At 39.8% G+C, this 24,507-nt stretch overlaps 1 protein-coding gene across 5 annotated transcripts in view; it reads left to right on the top strand.

Annotated features, from left to right (window-relative positions):
• Positions 1-24,507, top strand: part of Fur2 (furin-like protease 2) — a 1,061,088-nt gene that overhangs the window by 821,758 nt on the left and 214,823 nt on the right. For all 5 annotated transcript variants that reach the window (XM_087340817.1, XM_087340819.1, XM_087340816.1 and 2 more), the window contains one exon: positions 2-136. In XM_087340817.1, the coding sequence (XP_087196943.1) occupies positions 2-136 (135 nt within the window). The remainder of the gene's footprint in view (position 1; positions 137-24,507) is intronic.

The raw sequence follows: 24,507 nt of genomic DNA, 5'->3' as shown, positions 1-24,507 counted from the left end.
GAATGGTGGCGCCAAGGATGGTTTCGATATGAACGTGGCGCCGGCTTGGCAGAAGGGATACACGGGGAAGGGCGTCGTGGTGTCCATCCTGGACGACGGCATCCAAACCAATCACCCGGACCTCGCCCTCAACTATGTGAGTACGCTTCCAACTCTTTCTTTGCACCAGAACAAGCTTGCTGTGTGCCTGCATGCTCCGTAACACTATTACCACTGGACGTTTTTTGAAGATATTACCAGCTGCTTCTTGTCTTCAATGTTCCCCTGGCAAAAACACCCCCGGTACTCATTAGACAGGAGCTGTTGAACCCAAGAACCGGTCTGGACACAGAGGCTAGAACAAAACCCTCTTGCCTCTGTTGGGGATCGAACCCCGATCGTCCGGCATATTTGTACAACATTACTCAGGAAAATGAGTACTAAGAATTATTTCAAAGGTTGTTCTTGTGAACTTCGCTGTTGATATATGTTACTTTCTACAACTTAATTTGGTTCGTTTTAAATTAAGTACTTGGAATTATGAAATATAAGTTTTTTCACTGCCAGACGAAATTGTCGGTGGCTCTATTCGGCATCAGTCCACTTTCAGTTAACATCTTTACAAACAAAACCTCAAACGTTCGTTTCAAACAGCTATTTTGGTCTAGCTTTTGAGACCACATTCGTTGATATATCTGTCATTAACTTATGTTAGTACTTCAGGTAGCCTACGTTTCGCATGATTTTATTAAATTTTTCATACAGTTTGAGCCTCGTACTTTTTACATTGAAGGTTTTGGGAAAAACATACATTGATATCGTTGCAGAGTTCTGAGACTACTTGAACCTAAGGAAAACAAAATAACAGGGGGATCGTTAAAATTACCATATTCTCTTTTACCACGTGTTATTGTAGTGATCAGATCAAGGAGGACAAGATATGCGGCGTATGTAGGATGCATGGAAGAAATGGGAATGGAAAAATCTAAACATCTTAAAGATATCGAATGTTGCTCTGTGGATTGAATACGTGTGACACTTGGGTAGGGTCCACTGCCAGATTTTGTGTGAACATGACAACGAATTTTCGGGTTATGAAAAGGGGGGGAACTTCTACACAAGCTGATAGACTGCCTGGTACTCCAAAAAAAATTATTCCATTTAATCTATTATTAAAAATGTTTGTTACGTCAGAGCGCCTTATTAAGAACACACACAAATTATGATTCCAGAATCCTGAACCCAGTTTCTACTTTCGCTTGCGATGTTTACGCGCCAAAGGCATAAATAATTCTTTACCAGAATTTTAAATGTAACTGGCATCTCATATTCCGCAAGACTTTAATACGAAATGAAAATAAACCCCAGAGTTTTGCTTGCTGTCTACCAAAGCCGCTGTCTCAGCACAGTGGTTGAAAGCATTTCGCGGAATAAAACTGTCCATTACTTTGAGCTCCTGAATTTCATAGCCTCGTGTTATTTTTGCAGGAAGGACGTGTTATTGCCAACGACTCTCTCGACGTATGTTAAATGCTATCGTTTCCAGCTTTTATTGGAGGATTCAGAGGACGTGTACAGCCCACATAAAAGGGGCCTTAAGATGGAAAATACCGTTTCCTGCACAATTTGACCGTTTGGCTTTGGTAGGCAAATGCAGGGAGAATATCGCTATGTCTTTCAAATATTTTGTGGTGGTATCACATAGACAATGTGTCCTGAATCTACGGGAAAATCGATTGAGGGAACGCGGCTTACATATTTACTGCCACATACAGAGACAGGCAAGCGGAAGTAGACTCTGTGGAAGAACTGCAGATGGGACGAAGATGCCTGCGATTTGCGTTGAAGTTCGCAGTTTCTTTTTGTTCGTTTTGGCTGCCCTAATTAAAGTGGGCCGATTTCCCTGTCGGCTGTTCTCAGTATACTATGCTGTGTAGTTTTGTGGCATTTGTAACTTTGTACCCTCTTTCTAACATTTTAATGTATTAACTGAAACTAATATTCGCTAATCTACAAGTATACAAAGTAAATTAAGAATATGCATGTCTCGTAGCCAGATTTATAAGTCAAATTCATAATGACGTTTACGAAACTCATGGTTCTTCAGTGTGCTACAGGACCCTACGACTATTGGACTCTATTCTGATCCAGTCCAGTCGACTTCATAACATTAAAGCCTATTTAACTGCTATTCATACTAACATTATTCTTCCATCTACACTTTTATCTTGCGAGTGGTACCTGACTTTGAGTTCTTTGAACCAAAATCTTTCTTCACACGCACACACGTGATAGCACACATCGTTATCTGCACGCGCGCACAATCTACACACCGAACATCGTGGACGGGTGGTTACATTTTTGCTGGGTATTCTGGAGGTCCATGGTTCGGATTTCGATCCGGTGACCAACAAATCTCGGATGGTTGTGGTTTTCCTCGGTCCTTCAGGCAAATTCTGGGATGCTATCATGAAACAGGTCACGTCCGCTTCCTTTCAAATCTTTCTCTGTCCTTATATTCGTCTGTTATGTTCTACACTATTTAGTGTACGGAGTGAAGAGGTGTAGTTAAAAACCTAAGAATCAATCACACGTTATGCTTCTAGAACGGCTTCATCCTAGTAGCTGAAGTGTGAAATATTTCCACAGGAGTAAGGCCGACCGGAACGTGAAGGTAATCACCTTCTTCCGGTTCAATGGTCGGAGAAACATTCGTGTATGCCTACCATTGTGCCAGTATTTTGCCTCACTGCGTGGCGATTGTCAATTGTCACGTTCGAGGTAGTTCTGGGAACTTTCCCACGGTAATAGATACTGAAACGTCTTTCTTCAGCATCTAACACGCTTAGAAGCTTCGTGCAAAGGTGCATACTTGAACAGGAACGTGCAAAATTGAAAACAGGTGAAGTAAAATTAATTTTATGAGCCCCAGGAAGAGTAACAGACGAGAGCCGCGTAAGATCATCTCGAGAATCTCGATATATTTTCTGTTGATATAAAGATAACGGTTCAGAGTAATATTCTGTGGGTGTCCGGTTCGGATCTCGCCCGGAACACCGCCTATCTCGAAACACTTTTTTATCTGCAAGGAATACCACAATATCATTTTAAAATTAACAGCGCCCTCCAAAATCCTCGCCTTCCCACATTCATTAATGCATTCTCCTCTCGGTCGACGCTAAGTGATTTCTGAAATTGAAAGACTGTCGTAAAGTAACATAATCAGTAAATCAATTGACGTGATCTCAAGTCTGTATGTTGCTGAACTCTAGTGTATCCAGGTTACTAACACAGACTCTACCGCACAGTTTGATAATTGTTTACATTAAAGATTCAGATAACTCGCAGTGATGCCAACATTCCTTTTAAGTTAAGATTTGCTAGTCCTTTTTCAAGAATACCCGTGATTCGTTTCTTGTTAACACAGGTTTCCTCAGGAACAATGATGTACGTGGAACAAATAGTTTATAGGGCCTGCAACATAAAATAATGCTAGTTTGTTCTGAGATTTACAGAGCTGGCTCAAACGGAATGCACGCACCGAGAAAGAATTCCAACTTCGTATTTCCCCACGTCTCTATTCGGATATAGCCCATCGGTTTTGTGGGAAATTCTTCTGTTGTGTTCTTCCCAGCTGAAGGCTTTAAACCACGGGAAGTTTTCAGCTGACTACACAGTCACCTCTTGTGTCCGTGCCCCGCACCGCTGGGATTGTTGACTGCTACGGTCGTTTTCGCCACTTGATACGACGTTAGTTATTTACAAACTATTCATGGAAGGGGGAGAAACAGACTTGACGTCCTCAGATCAGCTTAGAAAGACCCAGAAGTGTCGGTAGTGCGTCAGTCCGAGACATCGCCCGGGTGATCAGTTGCGTAGGTCCGGATTTAATCTCAGCGCAGTCCGTGTTAGATTTGTGATGATTGAAATATCTCTGGGGTGGGGAGATGAAGAGACAAATGTTTCTCCGTGTATCAGCTTCGATTTTCTCCTTCCAGTCATCATTCTAGCGGTTGCATGTAGGCCAACTCGTCTATCTTCGCCCCTATCATCAGGGGCTGATACAATAGGCCTATTTGAAGCCGCAGAGCTGAGGGACTCAAGAATTGTCCATGAATATTATTATTACCATCATCATCATCATATCATCATCGATGAAATATATAAATCACGGGTCTTCCAGAACAAAATATTTTGATCTGAGAAACATAAAGTGAGTATTTTATTTCCTAATATAGAATTTTGTTGTTTATGTGTGTAATCTAGTGTTGTTGGAATAGTGAAAACCATTAAACTTAAGTAGACTGAAATTGTGATGAGAAACGCATGCAGATCTTGGTTGGGGGCTGGAACATGTAGACGGAGATTGGAGGATGAGATTAAGGTGGATGTTAGGGAAGAAGGTTGTGAGAATCGGAGATGGATGTTACTTGCTCAGGATCGTGTCAGATGGCGGACTTCGGTATTTGGTGTTGCGTGTTCAGGTTCTGATACTAGAGTGGGTTTTGATCCACATACTTTAAGAAAAGTCTTCTTTGAAACGATTCGCACAGTGAGTCTTGCGTTTATGAGACGAAGTTACCTTCATGTGTCCGTTGGCGGTTCGGTTAGTTCTTATGTACTTTTATGTGTGATTAGTTGTTTCTGTTAGTGCTGCATTGCAGTTTAGTTTTTCTTAGTGCTGCCCTTTATTCTGAAGCCTTTTCGAGGTAACAGTCTCTTCTTCGTCTCATCTATCTCTGCTTTTCTTCCTAGTGAGTGGGAAAGGATGAAAGTAGTAAGTCAGGAAGCAAAGATGGAATTCCCTCAAGTGGTGCGGAGTTACAGTACGGGAGAAAACAACAAAGAGAAGATGGGAAATTCCTTTGTGTTGCTAGAGGCATAAGAGACAGCAAAATAACGAGCAGCACACACACACACACACACATTTGCGCGCCATGCGAAAGTGGCATATCTTCTTTTACTGAACTCCACTGTACTGCAATCTGTTGCGTTCTAGCAAACTACAAAACAAACACACGAATTAAGATGATAGTAATACCAGGAATGAATCAGATAGACAGCATAGACATACAGTGTGCTCATTGGTGGATTATCTGCAGACGATGTATAAACAAAAAGCGTTATTCAGCGATCCGTAAAATCAGGGAATATACTCTTAGGAAGTGATCGTGCCCTATTTTAAAGTAGCCAGTTTGATGTCGCTGTACTTAAGCACAGCAGCTCGATGAAGTATGGGAATTGGAAGAAAAGCTCCATACGTTTTTAATTTCTGCCTCACTCTTGGCCTCTTGTTCCGCCAGGGATAATATTTCTGGTGTCCATTAACACAAGGCTGTCTGGGCCCCAGAGCCGGCTTGATCATGGTAGCGAGGTGAGAAAACTCCTCCCCCGCCGTAAATAAAGCCCAGTCTTTTATCTCCCAACTAGTGACAGTACTAAGTTATATCCAGAAAGGTTTGATAAATACACTCAAATTAACAATTAAATGTGTTCGCACAATGATTTACCCCAAACTAAGATGGTTCCTGAAGCGTCTGTTAGTAAAGTGACTTCGAGCTGGAGACAGCCGCTGAGGGAGTGTTTTAATTTTTCTTTCAGCGCTATGTACAAAGTTATTTGGAGTCTCCTTGACGTATGGATTATCTTTCCTCATGTGTGAAACAGATTTATGTTCAGACTAATCATTCAACTCCATCTCCATACATATGCACCTCCGATCCCCTTAATCACCATCAAGTCGCGATGATTACACATGACATGGAACTTCTCCCATAGCGTTTTGGACGCTAGATTCTGAAGTTCAGTGGCAATCTTACTTTGAAAACAGGTGCCGAAGCACCCAGTCGGAATATAAATGTAATGGCGACGATATCGGCATCGTTCGTTTAGAATAACTGAGAAAAATCATGAAATGTATCCGTGTTGTCGTCAAGGATCTGCATTACAGCTGGATACCTGCCGAACATATATCAGACATGGTACCGCTGTGCCAACCTGGCCGGTTTATTCAGTCTGAGCTGGTTTGAAAAAGTGTTTCAAGTTTATGTGTTCAGGATACATCTTTAATGTAGGTTATAGATATTCGTTGTATGGTGATGAGTTATTTTGGTGCGAATAGTGTTTTGGCTGCAACATAATTAGAAATGTTGATGCAGTGGTCAAGGCAGCACGTTTTTAATTGTGTTTATTTCCTGCTTAGTTTATACGTTGTTATTAAATGCAAATAATAAATCCCATGTTCATGAGCTTTCAAATTCTTACATATTCTGTGTCTGTGGTGCATTATTTTGAATGGGGTCACTGCATGTTACCCTGTTTCGTATATTCTGAATACTTTTAAAAGGCAATTTATACGCTTGAATTATAATAAACCGTACATTTTGAGAGTATGTATATATACACACACAAACACACGCCCCTACTGCTAACACAATATCACACTAAATTAACTTCACTAAAAACATTTCTGAATAGCTTGGTTCGTAGTTATTTTAAGACAAGTTAAGAGCCTTTGAAAAATTGCGTTTGAAATGATGTCTTTATAAGAGCCTTCTGCTTGAGCACAGTCAGTAAATAGTCTAGCTGGATAGGATTTGAGGTTCTCACGGCGGTAAATCTGAAGATAGCTGTCTTCTGTGTTGTTGTGCCGAGTAGTCTGGTAGACGTTTACCGACGTTTTAGAAGTCCTAGCTGCCTTCATCTTCAGGGCAATGAGACCTCTAAAACGTCGGTAAACTTCTGCCAGATTACACGGCGTAACAACCCAGAGGACAGCAAATAATGTAGCTAAATTATTTCATTGCCTGTTTTAAAACTACTTAATATCTCTATTCGTTTCTCCAGAGTATTGTTTTGAACGCTTTCAATTTATAAATTTTTGGGTTAGTTAACGAATATGTTTCGAACTGTAGATATTGTAGGCCTATTGAATCGCATGAGACATATCAGTAGCCTGTGTATGAAATCGTGTAAGTTTATTTTCTGCCATTTACGTTTCCGTTGAAGATGTAGGCTGCACACTCATTGAAGTGAGTTGGGGGTGGGATAGGGTTAGAGGAATTCTAAACTCGAACAGCCTACTGGCTGTCCTCAATAAAGCCTCTTTTGGGTCTAGGACTTCCTTCGTCTTTCCAAACGATTGCCGGGAGGGTACCTTGATGGAACACGTCTCCTTCCAGTTCTTTACGTAGTCTACTTATCTGTGTCATGCAAATAAAATATTTGAAATCTATCTATCGCTTCTGGGCGAGTAAGTATTGAACGTGTGCGGCGTTCTAGGCTACAGCTATGTAAGATAAATATTCATGTTAGGCTGCAGCCTGTTTTTTGCCTTCCAAGTGGACATTTTCTACCAAGTTTCCGTACAAACCTTCTGTATATATTCCTTGATATCTCGATCGTTCACATATCACCAGTCTGTCATCTCCTTACATATGTCGTTATCCTAACAATGCCAGGTAAAGAAGTGTGTCAGTATGTAATGTTACACATTGCTCATTTTTATGTTTCCTCTGCCTGAATATTTTCTTGGGAATTTTGTTTTAAAAACTTTTTAATAATAGTCTTCCCTAAATGTAAGACCCAACTATTCATTCCATACAAACATGTTATAGAATTATTGCATTGTATATTTGATCTTCCGTGTTTTGGAAATGGACGATGACTTTCAATCTCAGTGTTAAGCTTTTTTAATTTATTTTTCTTCTGACTTCAATCTCCTTATTCGTATTTCTTAATGTTTCCAGGTAAAGTGTTCTTTGGTTTGTTATGTTATTCCCAGACACTAAAATGTTTATTTACGCTCCGATTACATGTTACATATAGGCCTATGTATATAATAACTTCGTTCCTCATGTTAGTTTTGTGTCGTATTTTCGTACATGCTTGCGTTTCTTCGTTAAGGGACGTAACCAGAGTTTGTTCATTCATATTGACAGTTCTTGCTTACAGTGAAATTTGTAAGAATTATAGTCGTTGGTGTTTGTAAGCAACATCAGAGCGGTTATAAGTTGCGTAGTTCTTACATTCCATCGGAAAAATTTGTAACCTCCGGGTCATTTCTTCAGAGCCTGTCCAAACGCTCCTAGCTGTATTGGCTGATTGAAAGTGTAACAGAGGTACAGGCATTATGTGTATATTCCGGTTATTTTGAATAAGTAACGTCTTGTTGTCCATGATGGAAAAATCAGATGTACATCTTGTTCATGCTTATTAGTAAAAAGTGGATTTAGGCCGTGCCATAGCTTAGTCGCCGACGTCTCACCGCCGAGGCCCGGGGTCATTCCATGTGAGGTTTTTGGTGAGCAAATTGGAACCGAAACGGTTTTTATCGGAATCCTTCCGTTTTCGCAGTCAATATCATTCCATCGCTGCTTCATGCTTACGCAAGTATTACCTGGGGAATGGACAAAGGGGCCCGTTAGCAGCCCAGTTCCACAGAGGCTTAGTCACACCCCATCGTAACAGCACGTGTGGATTCTCATTTGATATCCTGTCTTCTGATCGTATAACCGAACGTCGCGACAGAGTGGCCATTACTCCTGCTCCGTATTTGAGAGGTCCTGGGTTTAAATATTGGCCTAGAAGCAATCTATTCTGGCAATCCAGGTAAATGCCAGGTGGCACCTTAAATTGGGCCACAATCGATTCCTTTGTATCATTTCCAGTTTATTCCTCATCAATCGACCAATCATTCGGCGCCATGTTATGAGTTACTGTCAGTGTCATTAAATAAACTAACATATATGAATTAAATAAATCATATGTTTCAGCATACAGTACTTAGAATTATTTCGCATTTGAATTGTCAGCTAAATTATTTGTGGTGCTTTGCAGTTTTGATCTGCATTTATGTTTTTGTTGTATGCCATTATTGTAGGAATTATCAGCTGTGGTATCTTTTAGTATTACGTCATTTGTTGGGAAAAATTTCTGGGTAGACTTATTGTGACTTGAAGAAGCTTAACAAGTACATATCAGGTTCCTGTGTGTCCCATGCTTATAAATGATGATGTCATCAAGAGGTACAGAACCTGGTGCCACTTGTATTCTTTTTCAACTACCAAACTAGGCTTAATACCACTTACCCTAAGGTCACTGCAGACATAGTCCTGTATTGCGCTTAGGACAGTGTGGCGGTCCGCCGAACGCTTCCATTTCTCACGTGTCACATTGTGTTGACCTGTGGAATGCTGCTGGGAAGAATCACTTCTCGAGGCCCACTTTGCACGTACTTGCACACGCACAAACGGTTGTATGTATTATTTTCCCACAGTACCTAAACCGCTACTGTCTGTCTGACTGTTTGATAGAACTCTTGATAGAACTCCATTGGACAGGGTCCAGCATTAATGATTTGAGGTTTTTACAGCGATGAGTATGAAGATTTCTGTCTTCTGGGTTGTTGTGCCATGTGGTAAGGTAGAAGTTTACCAACGTTTCAGAGGTCGTACCGCCTCCGTCATCGCTCTGATGACGGAGGCAGTATGATCTCTGAAACGTTGGTAAATATCTACCTTACCACATGGCACAACAACCCAAAAGACAGAAATCTTCAGGGTCATTGATGATAAGCTAGCAGTCGCGCAGCTATGCAGGAAATTTCATGTCATTAATCGAACACAAAATTCATTATCGTGTTATGAGAGCCGACCATTGTGGAATGGGTCCGAATTACTAATTTTCAGATATAGTAAGTTATCAAACATCCTGATAGTCTATTGTTTCTTTCACGGTATGACTAAAGAAGCCATGTTGTTTGTCAGAATGTCCTCATTTACCACAAGGGGCCATTAACACTCGGGAGGCCTAAATGTAACTGCAGATTATAGCTTTGATAGTGAATAATTCACCCGTTATCGACGTTTTGATTTACAAGAAAATTCTGAGACTTTACACAGTGATAAGAAACGAGTTAGTTAGATAGTCTCGTAGAGAGTCCAGGTTGACTGCAGAAGTTACTCATTTCAGTCATACCGGAAGAAAAGTTTTAACCTAACCGAACAAAAATTTGTATAGGAAGAACACCGATGAGGACTTTGAGAATTGTGTGCCTGAGAAGGATAGAGTGAAAGAAGGGTGCGAAGATAGCTTAGTCAGGTGCTCCATAGTTTGTACTCTTCACGACACATTTTTAGGGTGATAAAGTCATTCGGGATGAGATGAGCGGGACATGGCGAAGTGAGAAAATTGTCCAAAGTTTTGTTATAAAGCCTGAAGGGAGATTTAGGCGAAGATGTGAAACTGATATTAAAATAAATCTTGGGATAATAAGTTATGATGTTTTCAGAATAGTGGCCGATGGCGGGTTCTTGTGGTCTTGATAAGGGAGCATCGGGTTTCATAAAAAGCGGCTAATATCTCAATTATGAGAGCCTAATATTAGCTTCTAAAGAAGGACTGTGTTCCAGGTATTGAGGGAAGAAGTAATAATAATAATCATTGTTGAACCTTCACACCGCCATTTTCACTTCGCTGCCGAGAACACCCGTTTTAATACTCGCCTGGTATGTGTGTCGACGAGTATACGGGCAGTGTCTTCTAACAGTTCCAGTAGCTCTTCAGGCTTGATATAACTGTTAAACCAGAGTTACGAACACGGCTTCTTACCAACTTCCAACTTAATTTCCGTTTCAATACAGGTTTTTGACTGCAGAAACAGCAGGGTTTATTGGGTTAGCAGTTGGGTAATTGAATTGGGCTTCAAGATTCATTAATTCAGTCATGCCAGAAGTTAATTTTGGAATATTGTCCCGAAGTAATCATAACAATTTAACTGCTTTGTGACATTTGACGATAACATCCTCCAGTCTCGGCAGGTCTCTGAGGACACTACTAGAATTTACACGTGGTTCTTTGTGTCAGATGTTTTGTTTTCGTCGTTTAGAGAATCTTTTCCATGTGTTTGTTATTTTACTAAGATAGTAGTGAAATCCTTGCTTCTGCGTTTCCTTGCTAAGGCCCGGTACTCGTATTAGTGTCACGTTCATCTCCAGGTGATTCAGGAAGGCTAATATCTCCTGTGCTTAATTAAGTGACGTTCCATAAAGACTGATGGGGGTACAGTTATAGCCGATTTCATTTTCAAACCCTTGGCACCAAAATAAAGTGATTCGTCATATTCACGCTTCGACCGCTTTAACCCCGGAGAAAGACGAATCGCAACCCATTTGCTGGGTGGACCGCACAGGTAATATGGAGTGGTGATATGAGAAAGATCACTACTTCTGCTGGACATTGAACACAAATCATCAAACACGTTGCCAGTCTTCAGTGGCATAATTTAACAATGTTTTGCGAAAATCGGTTAGTTGTTTCAGAAGTTGAAAGGAGAAGCACACACACGATGCATAGTGATCTCATAAGCCTGCTCTATCCCTATGAAAGGAAAGCAAGCTAAAACGTAAGTACACTGATAATAATTCCGTGAGACTTTACTGCTGTCTGTCAGACAGATTCAAAGCTTCTTCTGTTGCTACATTAGTGTGTGCTTTCAATTGTGAAGCGGAGGCTTTGAGTCCTCGAAAAGCGAGTTCTATACTGGTTTAGGGAAGAAAATATGGACTTACAGCAGCAAGATAATCCTTACTGTACCCGTTCTGGCGTTCTGAAGTGACGCATTGTTCCCTCGGTGTGATCTGTTTTCGTTCTTCACGCAAACGAACTTGTATGACGTAATAATAAGTTTGGCTCTGCCCAGTTATACAAACTTCTCTAGTTATAGAAATGCGTTGACTAAACGTAATTATTCCTGTCTCTGTTAATCTTCAGACGAGACGTATGTATTGAACATTGGGCCAACTGAATTATTTCAGTAAATTGATAGAGATAATTATCGCAGTTTCTGGCAGGAAGTGCAGCTTTGATGCTGAGAGATGACTACATTCACCCGCGACATCTTAACGCAGCTGTAAATATAAATATCATATTCTACTACTAAAATAAAGCCAACAGCTTATATACAGACACACACATGTTTACAATCGCGTTATCAGCGAGATATTGCAGCATTGCCCAGCGACTGTGCATCGGTTCCAATGAATGTTTGGTCCGGGATAATTGGCGATTTCCTCATAGGACCTTACCTTAATACTCTGAATGATAATTATTTTAAAAGTTCATACGCATTAGCCTTTTCCAAAAATCGACCCACTTTTCATTGTATTCTACCTTATGTGCAGCCGACCATTACAACCTATATGAGTTAAGAGAACGTGTCAAGTCTAATTAATTCAATGGGATTTAAGTATGGGTTTGTTTTTTGTAAGTATTTTTTCTATTTCCAGTCTTGCCATTTACAAAGACATGGAACTGACGGATATCATTATAAGCGTCTGAAGCTGTTCATTTCAGCCCTCCTGACAGCTTGAAAAGGCTATCAGTCTTTAGCGATTCACTCCTGAAATTGAATTGTTGCGATATACCGGGGTCTACAAGTGTCAGTATCTATTTGAAATGACCACTCCGAAAGAAGTCAGAGCAGACGGTTTCATGAACTGGAAAATATATGAACGAGATGAAAATCTTACGCTTGCAAATCGCTGTACACTTCTTGTTTGGTTTCTGTAACGACGAGAAGCAAATCCCTTGCCACACCCCTGTTTCGGTATGTGTGTGTAACGTTTATAAAATATCGAACCTGCTACAGTTGCAAGTTCAAAGTTTTATTAAGCAAAGTGAAAATAAATAATTCACGTAGTAATAAGTGACTAATACTTAGGCAGAACTACGTATCTTTATAGCTAAATAATAGAATGATAATTGTGTTATGCAAGTGATTTTGAGTGAATAATAAATATGAATTCATACTTGTGAGTAAAGCGGTGTGACTAAGCTACATTGCTTGCCGTTGTTTCGTCAGTGATCTGTGCCACCTGCGTTTCTTACTTCGACCGTCAAGACCCACTGTCGTGCCATCGACTTCAGCCCCAGTCAATCTGTACGGTTTTCACCGGTTGGCGCTTTCTACAGACTGCCAAGAATTATCTTATCACTTAATTATTATTTCTAAAAATCAATCTGTTATCCTAAATGCGTCTGAATTGCATTTCCTTGATTAATGACATGCCTTCAGGACACCTGCGATCCCAGCTGTTACCCTCATAATCCCAGCTATAATAATAGTAGCCGTCGAAGATTAATTACATTCCTATCAGGTGCCATCTTTTCGGAACTGAATAGCAGTGAAGCTCTACAGGTTACAACATACTTAATATAAGGCATCAGTTGAGGCTGTCGAAAATAGGGACGGTTACCTACCTCGTCTGAAACATCAGTTCGTCACGTTCCTCTGCAACATTGGTGATCACCTACAAGACAATACCGCGTTCAACCCAGAAGACCACAGTCGAAACCTTATGGTTTTCCTGAGACCTACCTCATGACCAGGTATATTTTAATGACAATTTTTTTATCTTTCCTCTTAGGTCGTTTTGGTTCGCAGGGCAGATCTTGTGATTCTGATTTAATCCTATCCACATTTAGTATGACCTCTTGGATTGGAAATCGGTTCGTCGTCAGTCGTAACACTGCAGAAGTTACATCCTTCGTAAAATTATCTTGCGGGATTTTTACACACACTTGCACTTCATTTTCTTTATGGAAATTAAGGAAAGACGTTTCAGAACCGCGCAAACCTGGCAAAGTACACCCGTTTCTATTTTTGTTTGCTGCTTTATGGCTTATTTAACGTCGAATGGCAGAATGATTAATGAACTGTGAACCTGGAGGGGCATGAAAGAAAGCTGCCGTGGTCTTATTTAAGATTAACATCACGCCACTTGCCTCGAAGGACTGAAGAATATCGCGAAAATCTATGAGGCTAACCAGTATCAGGGCAGTCTAGTGTAAAGGAAGCAAACGTCTTGATAACTTTTTAACCAAATAATAATGAGCCCTTCCTGGTGATATCCTTAATTGCGAGCAACATCTGTTGTGTTCAGTTGTTAAAACATTTCGAAGTAATTTATTTATTTTATTATAACTCTTACAGGTTTTATATAAATTACCTGCGTGTATATTAGTTTTATCAGATTCACTTTTAGGTTAGGTTCCTTGATGCTCTAGTAATGTGTATCTTCGTTGTTGTTTATATTTTATGCCAACCAATTAACGTCTAGCTAAACTATATTTTAAGACAGTGCGGATGGTATCATCTGAGCTTTCCGAGGGTGGTCATGCTGTATGTTTCAGTGCCAGATCGTATAAACTAAAGTTATTAAATTAATTGGTTTATGATTTCAAATGTGCGTTCATAGTGAAAACTTGGCACGAGAGATAGCAGACGAGCTTCTTCATACAGTTGCTTAGGGGCATAAGTTTTGAAGTCCTATTACGTTGAGCAAAAAATAAATGCATATACGTCACTGTTTCTTTCAGTCTCTTCTCCACTTTTCCTATAGGCTATACCGTTTCACATGAGCGACAAGTTCGTAGCAGAAATATACACGACCTTGCACACAATTTCACAAGATTCCGAAGCAACCATCTTTAATACTCATTTGTATCCTGGTCACGTATCGATCTTTGACAATTTATTGGGCAAGAAACAGAGGGGCTTCTTGTCACGTACAAGCGATCCTCGATTACTGGTTACGTCATACTTGTTGCCAAAAGGGCCTCTCCTGCCTCTCATAGTTACGTAGTTTCTTCACAGAAATCGCTCTACTTACAGTTACTTGTCGGAATAAACTTGCTGACACGTTCTTCCTCTCTGCGTCTAAAAATTTCGCTACATAATTTTTGTTCGTCTTCTTCATACTTTCAACAGCCTTTTACTCGTGGATGTAAATTCACGCTTGTCAACTTCATCTTATTCGACTAACTTTGGCCGAAGAGTTTTTCTGCGAACTGAAGTATGATGCTCCCAACGGACTGGGGCCCCCCCCCCCCCCCCCGTTTAAGGAGTCCTACCAGTTGTCGAAAAGCACGGTTTTAAAACCTTAAACATTCTGTAGAGCCACAAGGAAAGAAAAAAAAAAGGATTATACTGATGCATACATACATTTAATGATCGACTCTGAAGATATTAATGTTGTTGTTGTGTTTTTCAGCTGAAAACATTAAATAGTGTCGAAAACGATTGGTACTGATCACGAATCCCGGAATTGTCCTGAAGGAAAAAATCTGCAGTAGTATCAGTGTTGTATCTTATAACATCGTCACATTTCAACCGTGTTATCTCCCGTTTGATATCGTTCCTGCTGGACTGACCCTTCAGTAATTCTACAACAGCGTTTCCTGATATTTATGAACCACCATGCCCCCATTCGAACCGGAATAGCTCAGTCAGTATAATGACTGGCTACGGGCTGGACGACGGTGATTTGATCCCTGACGGGGGCAGAGGATTTTTCCTCTAGCCTCTGCGTCCAGACCAGCTCTGGGTACCACCCAGCCTCCTATCGAATTCGAATGGATACCAGGGTCCTTTCCCGGGGGTTAAGCGCGGCCGGGGCGTGAAGCTGACCACTCACCCCCATCTAGTGCCGAGGTGAATAATGACTAAGAGCTATACCTCCTCTCCCCTCCAAGCGCCGACATGGCGTATAGTGGAACTGCTTTACTTCACTTTACGCCCCCATTCACCCAATCTGCTATTTGCTGTCAGCGACTTATATCGTTGGCTCTGTTATTAAATGCCAATTCTTCAGGGTTGTCAGAAGGTACCCATAGTAACAGAATAGCAGCGTTCTCACTCTCTGACCCCCAGCTTATTACATGGCTTCAGGAAATACAGATCAGAGAATACTACTCTTAGCAGATTACAGGAAAAGTAAGTAATGTAGCACTGTAACTCGTAGTGCTGCACGAATCTCGCGAACATGTGACTCTGTAAACTTTTCAGAGAACTCACACACGTTGACCTATCTCCTGCTGTGTGTTAAATGGCGTTGCATACACTAGGGACTTCAAGTGGCCCCACAGGTAAAAGTCCAAGAGGTTCATGTCCAGTGTATACTACGCCACTTAACACACAGCAGGAACTATGACGACGTGTTTGGGTTGCTTATAACACGGTTAAAACAAGCTCTGATGTGTTCGAGTGTATTCGTCAGTCCTCTGTTCGTGGTGCTCGGGCATGTGTGGTGGTGGGGAGATCTAATTTTGCAAACCTCTTCCAAAATCGCGAATTAGATACATCGTAATAAACACTTTGTAACAGGAATGTGTGTTCTCCATTGAGATATAATATCTAGATAAGAAATCATTTCCAACACCATTTTCACAGAAACGTTTTATTGATTTGGTTTCCAGAACATGCCCTTAAATATCCCAAACATACTTTTGACTCACTCTGTATAAGCGTGGTTTATTCCCGTGTTGTGGGGGGTTACCTGTTCGGTTTATAAATGTTTGCCGGTCCTAAAAATGATAGGTTATATTCAAATGGTGTGACGGTTCACGAGAAAGGATATTTCGTGCGCGGCAAGTTTTATGTGTATACATACGATATTTGGAAAGTTCGAGGTTCATCACATGCAGCCAGAAATATTATGCGGTTACACTGCAACTCCAACATCCAGTGTTCGTATTCTTTAAGTATTTTTGTTTTATAATCAGAAATGTGTCGCTGTAAACCATGAATCCACGAAATTTCAAACTGCCTGTACACTGTTTTACAAATAATACAGCGGCGATAATTATTTCTGCATAGTTTGTTAAGTGGAAGAGAGAAGTTATAGGCTGTCTTGCTTCTAGCGATACCTAACGTTTCTCTCTTTGTTAGGACTGATTATTGTGTATGAAGCTTTGTATCCTGTACCTTGACCCCAAGGTCAACATTTCTGTTCTTGCTGGTGTTGAATGAAAACTGAGGACACGAACAGTACGTCCCTGTAGCATGTGTTGTACATGTAGGGACAAATCCTTTATTCGTGCCTACCGATACTCAGTTTTGAATTACAGTGAAACCTCTCTAACTTGGACACTTGCGGTTCCATGATAATGTGTCCAAATTCCAGAGGTGTCCAGGATAGAGGGAAAGGGAAAAATTATCCTTTCAAATTGTGGTGTAATTACAATGTGGTAATTGTAAAGTATTATGGAGCCCTTCCCAAAAAGGAAATTATTGATAAGAAAAATCAAAAGGGTAAATTAGATTTTTTACAAATTTTGTTTTCACTAAATTAAACCTGCATGGATAAGCTAAAAGTGAAGGACACCAATACTTTACGTTTACAGACAATGGAACCTATTTACTTACATAATCTAACTACTGTAGGCTTGCTTAAATTAAGAATAATTTTTAATGACAATAATAATAATCTTTTGAAACCCACTCTCATGGTTGCACAAATGTTCAGAATGTATTTTTTGTAATTGTACTTAAGGCAGTAGCTCAACATATCATGTCACTTATTTCTTGTAAAAAAGTCCATGACAAGACACTGCTGTTTTGCTTTTATCTTGGAATTTGCCATCCCCTTTCGAATTTTCGTCACAATCAGAATAAAGTTTCAACCATTCCTTGTTGGTTATGAACGAAAGCATACCATTCCAATTTCTGTTAACACTGTTTAACTCAGTTGCAAGCACAGTACTGATATAGTTAAAACTCCAGTAAAGGGTTCAACAAAAGAATAACTATACACTTTCGCTGCATTCCAATGATGTGCTCAATGTATCACACCTTCAACCATAAGGTAATCCGCAGGTAGAAGGCATTCATAAGTCATAAATTCAAAACAACAAAATACTAACTGTAAAAATTTCCCATAAAAGTATTGAAGCTAAGTGCATGCATGCACCTGTCCAACTTACAACAAAAGGGGTGACCAAGTTCCAGGATAAAGGGGTGTCCAAGATATAGGATATTGTGGATATGTAAAATTATAGGATGTCCGCCGGTTCCAATTAAAAGTGTCCAATATAGAGGGGTGTCCAGGATATAGGGGTGTCCAACTAGAGGGGTTTTACTGTACTTTCTTCGTACATTTTCAGAAGAGTAGTTTGCATTGGTCTTATTCATGTGCTGTTATATGATTCTGCAGAATTCTCCTCATACTTTGTTGCAGTTCTTCGAGAACGTATATTGGTGGTCGAGTGATGCCAGTCTCACATTCTTTATGTCCTTTATCTTCCGTAATGCACCACGATTTGCGTTGTAGAGAGGGTAGATATGAATGAGGTATTTCTAGGAATTTGTTTTATATTAAAACTTACAATGTAACACCTCATTTCGTTGTTATCTTACTTGGGCGATTTGATTTTCTTACTAGTTCAGCGTGTATGGGTGTACGGGCGTGTGAAAAGTCTCTAATTGAATGACGTGTTCGAGAAGAGGGTGAGAAGACGTGAGAGGGCGAATTGGTTTCTGAGGGTGTGGATTGGTTGAAAGTAATGAGTATAGGATCCAGTGTCAGACTGTTATGAACACTGTGATGAACCTTCGGGTTACATAAAACATACTCAAAGACTCCATTTCAGGGACTTCTTTAGTTCAGTTTGTACCACTTGATTTGACTGATCTTCGAATATGCGTGCTGCACGACGCTCAGTAGCCTATATTTAGTGTAAGATCTAAATTATGGAGCCAATTAATGTGGTTCAACAGTAACAAATTTAACAAGGAGAGAAAAATATGGAACTGCAAATGTTCAACTTTACAAGTCTTTTTCTCGGTATAATTATGCGTAGTCGTTGCTGCAGAGGTCTGCTAATGCACGAAGGGGTTACGTATTGAGTTGGTTACTTCTATCCGTAAATAACGTCTCCAATACATCTCACTTTTTGAACGAAATTTAAGTGCCTGGTGGTACCTGTCGAAACACTGAAAGATGGCGGATCACCTTAATTTGGGTTGAAATCGGTGTAATGTAGTTATCTCCTCCTGTACACACAAATTAAATAATGGATTAAAACGGTACTGGGCATAAAATATAGTTTTAACTGAGACAGTTTGTGATATTTTGATTATTTAATGAAGGAATGAACACCATTTTCTGGTTGGCAGCATTAGATAATGTACCTTTAGAAACGTAAACAATGGGTGAAAACTCACAAATATCGTGTTTGTAAATCATCAGTATTATACATCTTTCTGCTCTTGTTTAAATTACACTTCAAAACATTACGGAAGACGTTATGACGCCATTACTTCACAGAGAAGGTTACATTCTATTCACGTCACAAAATTAATGTTCCGCTCGTCTCTGTAGTTTTTTGCGAGCACAACTAATAAGCACAAATGCTGATTTAACCACGTTTGGGAGAAATATTTCTCTGTCGTAAATCTTACACGCACACTCACCATCTCTACATTGATAAAACTGAACTTCATAGTTGAGTGGTCATCTCTCCTGCTTTTTGTTCGGGAGGTCTGATATACTGACTGAAGTATGTTGTGATTTTCCTCAGTCTATTTAGATAAGTTCTGGGTAGTACCTTGAATTAGACCATGACTACTTTTTTCCAGTTCATTAGTCACAGTCACTCTCATCCGACGCTATATGGTTTAGATACGGAAAGTGTCGTTAAATAAACTGTAAATACATGACATACATTGGACATAACACTGTATTATGTTTTAGTACTCATGGAGATATATGGCACGTTTGCGGTGTTGAGTAAGTTCCGTAGAAAACTTACCAAGGTTCTGATGCAGCCAAGAATCGACTTAGTGGCTGGTTGCTCGAATGCGTCGATTCCAAATTTTTTACAACTGTATATAACTTGTCCTGGGAGTGTTAACGAATATGAAGTGTAGAAACAATATGGTGGACACTGTCTGTTGCCTGTGATATATCTGACATACACGGCGCTGCGGAAGTTGGCTGTGTTTGTGTCTTCAGCTTACTGGTTGTCTTCATACTGACAGTTTCTCGACTATCAGTACGCTAACCACCAGACCTTTCGAGCAGGCCGGAAGTGGTTGTAGTTATACCTAACTCTATTTATGTTACACGTCCGGTTTTACCATTTCGAAGTAGATAACCATTATAAGGTATTTCATTCTTTGAGCTGAAATTAATATTTAAATGTTACTTCACGTGTGCCTTGATGTTTAGGCAACACGCATGACAGGCATGTCGGAAAAGCCACTATCTAATTCTGATGCTCATGTAAAACAGCGAATTATTGCCGCCTCTTAAGTGGGTTATATACGTCTGTTGGGATGTGGAGGAGTAACACTTACTTTAAATGTCTATTGAACACCGAAATTAATGTCTTGAATGTTGAAACTAGGCACTGTGCATGTTACCCACGGATCAATTTTCGATCCCCAATAGTGCGTGTAGTGGTAACGCTGTAGGCTTCTATTCGGGAGGCGAGTCTATCCGTTTTCGAAACTGGAGAGGGGTTGCGGATAGCTGCGATTCTTCGTGGTTTTTGTCAGGCCCCACTGCCTTGAAAGATGGCATGCCCTCCTTTCAAATCCATACGTGCTCATTTTGCACGCTCATATTCCTACTTCATTCGTTGCTGTATAAGCTATGTAAGTGAAACAGCGTCTTTAAGTACCATAACCTAAGTTAACTTAACGTAACAAAACTTTACACGACCTACCCACCTGGAATTTCCTAATTTCAGAGTCCGCGTGCTATTAGCGACCTAGTTCCACAAAGACATAGTCATACCCCATCGCTGCAATAAAAGAGTTCAGACGTCAGCATATTGTTAAGTAATAGACGTTTCGAACCTCTGAGATGCAAAAACGCCGCTTAAAATAAACATTTTAATGAAGATTGTACTTAAAGAATGGATTGAAAACGTGTTTTAATGATGATTGGAATTATATAATGGATTTTTTATTGATCTGTATCGTTCAAGCGCTTATTGGCATGATCACGTGAGGAACAGGCTATTAGGTCACGCATCAGGCGCCCGTCGGTCGTAATTGCCCTCAATAAAATGTCTGTGATAATTAGGTTCCGACGCCCAGACGTCGGCAGTGATGCTAGGTGCCACTAGTGCTGTGTCTTTCATGGATTTATTGTTATAAAAGTCCGACTCGGGTCGTCATATCATGGATTTTATGACTGAGTTATACAACAGAGTTCTCACTGCTGCGTTTATGATGCTCCAGAGGACGATCTAAGTTCGCATTGAACGTACTGAAACGCTGGAATGGCAAGGCCACGTGTTCATTTGAAGGCAAGGCTCAAAGTAATGGAATATAATACTTATGTACGTAAAACGTCCGTGGAATATATTTTTATAGAAAAAATTGAAAATTTCTCTCCGAGCTGGCGTTAATCTTATTGTTTTATGTTCTTTGAACGCTTCATTTATACCGCAAGTCTGCATAAAAATTAAATTCACATAAAAATTATTTACCATGCGTTTAGATCTCTTAGGCTGCTGTTTGCCAGACTTACAGAATATCCCAAAAAATTATATACACGTTATTACACATTATTAACCGTGTTGCCGATCACCGTGTTGTGTTTACGGAAGAAAATGACTTTCAATTTGAACACCTGCACTAGATTTGCTAATTCACTAACTGACAATGCTGACGTATGCGATGGGTTACTTTATTAAAATGTATTTATTTAATTAATTGAATATGTGTATACACCTTTTAGGACGCCTGTTAGAGAGTTATATATCGAAGCCATTCGTTCCTAGTTTGTTGTGGGCATTCGTTTGTAGACTTGCTTGATTGAGGAATCTAACCTAGCCTATACTGAAGGGCTACAACTCTGGAGTTGACTTGGTGCAAATGTGCATTACGACACCTTCTCTGTATCCATTTTCTGGCATAATCTTGTTATAAATATTGCGACTGTGCACTCATGATTTTAACGACATATTTTTTGTTATGGAGTGCAAGAAAGATGGTTTAATTAGGTGGGAAGGGTTAGATAGCAAGTTACTGCTTTAATTATCTAATTACTTACATTGGAAACAGTTATTACAGTAAGTTATTTTTCGTCGAAATGTTATTTATTTGTGGAGAATATGCTGGATGTAGGCCTACGGATGATATTGGAACAATTTATTACAGTCGTTTTTTTCAGCTGAGATACCCATTAATAATATGTCACCTTACTAGCAACATTTAACTGTTGTGTTGTGTGCCATGGAGGAAACAGAAAACAGATACTTCATTTCCGTAAACACCTGCATTTATTTTAATTAATAACACTTTGTCATCTTTATGACGTTTCGGCGCCTAGGTAGAAATTATAAATTTGTGATGAGCAACACAAATTTTCCTGAGATTTTTAAGGTGTGATTAGCACAAATATTAGTGTGAGTTCTACACGTAAGAACAATCTAAAAAATTCATATGATCATGGGTCCGGAAAATCTCTATTTTGAGTTACAGCATTCATTCCGGTTCCCCCGAAATTTCAGAGAATTGTTTCCCCCTTCGGGCACAGAACGACCCAGGTAGGGAGGCAAGATTTTTAGGGAGGGGCGTGGTGTTAAGGCCATACGATACATTTATAACTTTTGGCGATATGCTTCAGTAAGTACAGTACCAACACAGCACTCTCGTTTGTAATTACAGTTTAAAGTACCCAAATGCCATATCTTTGCACAATCGATTTAATTGGTATTTATTAGTGGCAATTTAATTGCGACGTTGCACATGATAACGTTAAACAGCCTGTAGATATTGTTGCAAATCGATATTGAAAATGAAATCAATTCAGGCCAAGTCCTTCGTAAAAATGAATGTCTGTTCATTCCGAGGAACAGAGGATATGCATATAATTTGTGCTCGTGCAAATGGCAACAGTAAGGAGGCAGGCGCGCCTCTAGCAGCAGTTCTTCGCAACAGCAACTCCAAAATACGTACGTACTTCGATGATGTGCTATAAATTTTTCATTCAGAACGCGAAGGGGAAGCAACAGAAATGTAGCCCTGCATCAAGAACTTTGGATAAAAAGAGGACTTTAATCTGAAAGCGAAGATTTTCCGGACTAATATTATTTAGAATGGTTTTATTGTTTTTGTACTAAAACTAGCCGTTATATTTGTAGGAGACCTTTTAATTTCCATTTTATTTTTAGGCCTTTATAGTCATGGGAAATTTCTACAGGAGATGTACTAGAAATGCGAACTCATTTCACTTGTGATGTCTTGTGAGATTGATTATAAATTAATTTGCAAATAACATTGTGACCGGTTAAACGGTTTCTTCTACTTTTTCACTTTAGTGCGTTTGTTAGATTGAAACATGATGACAGCCATCAATAAGGATTTTAACGCGTCTTACTTTGTGTTTGTTTATATTGCAGTTCGATATTGCTGTTTTCGAAAATTTATAATGCTGAAGATGGCTGTCTTCTGAGCTGTTGCATCTTACAGTCTGGTAGTAGTTCACAGACGTTTCGCATGTGCTTGCTGCCTCCGTAATCAAGGCAATGATGATGGATGCGGCAAGCACCTCTGAAACGTCGGTTAACTTGTACAAGACCGCACGGCGCAACAACCGACGACAAAGTTATTATTACTCGCCGTCGTCACAACTTGAAAACTCACATTTATAATACCGACAAGGATTCGTGGGTTTTTTGAATGAATGCAGACAAAAAATGTCATTGCAAATTTAAGTGCTTCCACTTCCCAAAAATTCACCCAACCCTTATTATTTGCTTTTGACGGTGATAATATTAAACAGTTCGTTAAAAATTTATCGACTTTGTGTTCGATCAGTCTACCTTGAATACTCGAACTGTGCAGCTGCGAAACATCAAAACTGAAAGATGTATATTCTAAGGAAGATAAATTATGTGCGATTCGTAGTCATAGCAACACGTAAAGAATACGAACTTCGTATGCATCGATTTTCTAGTTTTGACAGTCGGCGATGGCAGTTGAAAACTTGGAGACAGTCTGATCGCCATGAAATTCACATCGCACAAACCTTGCCTCATGTCTTTGTTCGTTTCGTGAAATGTCGCACACATTTGCTTAGATCCTTGTTGGGATCGCGTTAAATGTTAGAATGACTGTCCTTCGAAGTTTTGAAAGCTTACCGTTGTAGTCTGCACCAGTTTATGGCAACACCACGGAAATAACTTGGAGTAAGAAGTGAAAACCAGGATTAGACTCATTCTGGATTCCTGGTCTCACGAGTAGGTGATGGGCTTCTAAAACACGAGTCGTTTGGATCTTGCATCTCAGACTAATGCGATGATTCGTGTCATGATGAATAACAACCATTTGAAATGAAACTGTGCGTTTTATAATGTTCTTTTGACACTTTTCGACACTTCCTTACATTTCTGCATAGACTAGTGTAACTTACAAATTTAAACTCAGAGAGATCATCGCTAGAAAGATTGGATAGAATACTCGAATGTCGCGGCATCGATATTTTTCATGTTATCACTATAAGGTATATATTACTATAAAGTTTTGGGTATTTTCGACCTCTGAGGTTTGCTCGAATTTGTCTCCAGGAAAGAGGTACCAGTAGCCTACCTACCGAAAAAGCTGGCACCAGAACATCTTTGATGTGAGGGAAAATCTCCCAATTGCGTTAGTCGATACAAATTTGTAAACACCTTTCATGTCCGCGTGTACGTGTGTGATGCACACTTTCAGATAAAATTTCGGTCGTTTCG

This window comes from Zootermopsis nevadensis, unplaced genomic scaffold (assembly GCF_977971745.1).
Source record: "Zootermopsis nevadensis isolate Lab colony 2312 unplaced genomic scaffold, Znev_1.0 Znev_ptg000061l, whole genome shotgun sequence".
In the NCBI taxonomy this organism is placed as follows: domain Eukaryota; kingdom Metazoa; phylum Arthropoda; class Insecta; order Blattodea; family Termopsidae; genus Zootermopsis; species Zootermopsis nevadensis.
This window is presented reverse-complemented; position numbering and strand designations above follow the sequence as displayed.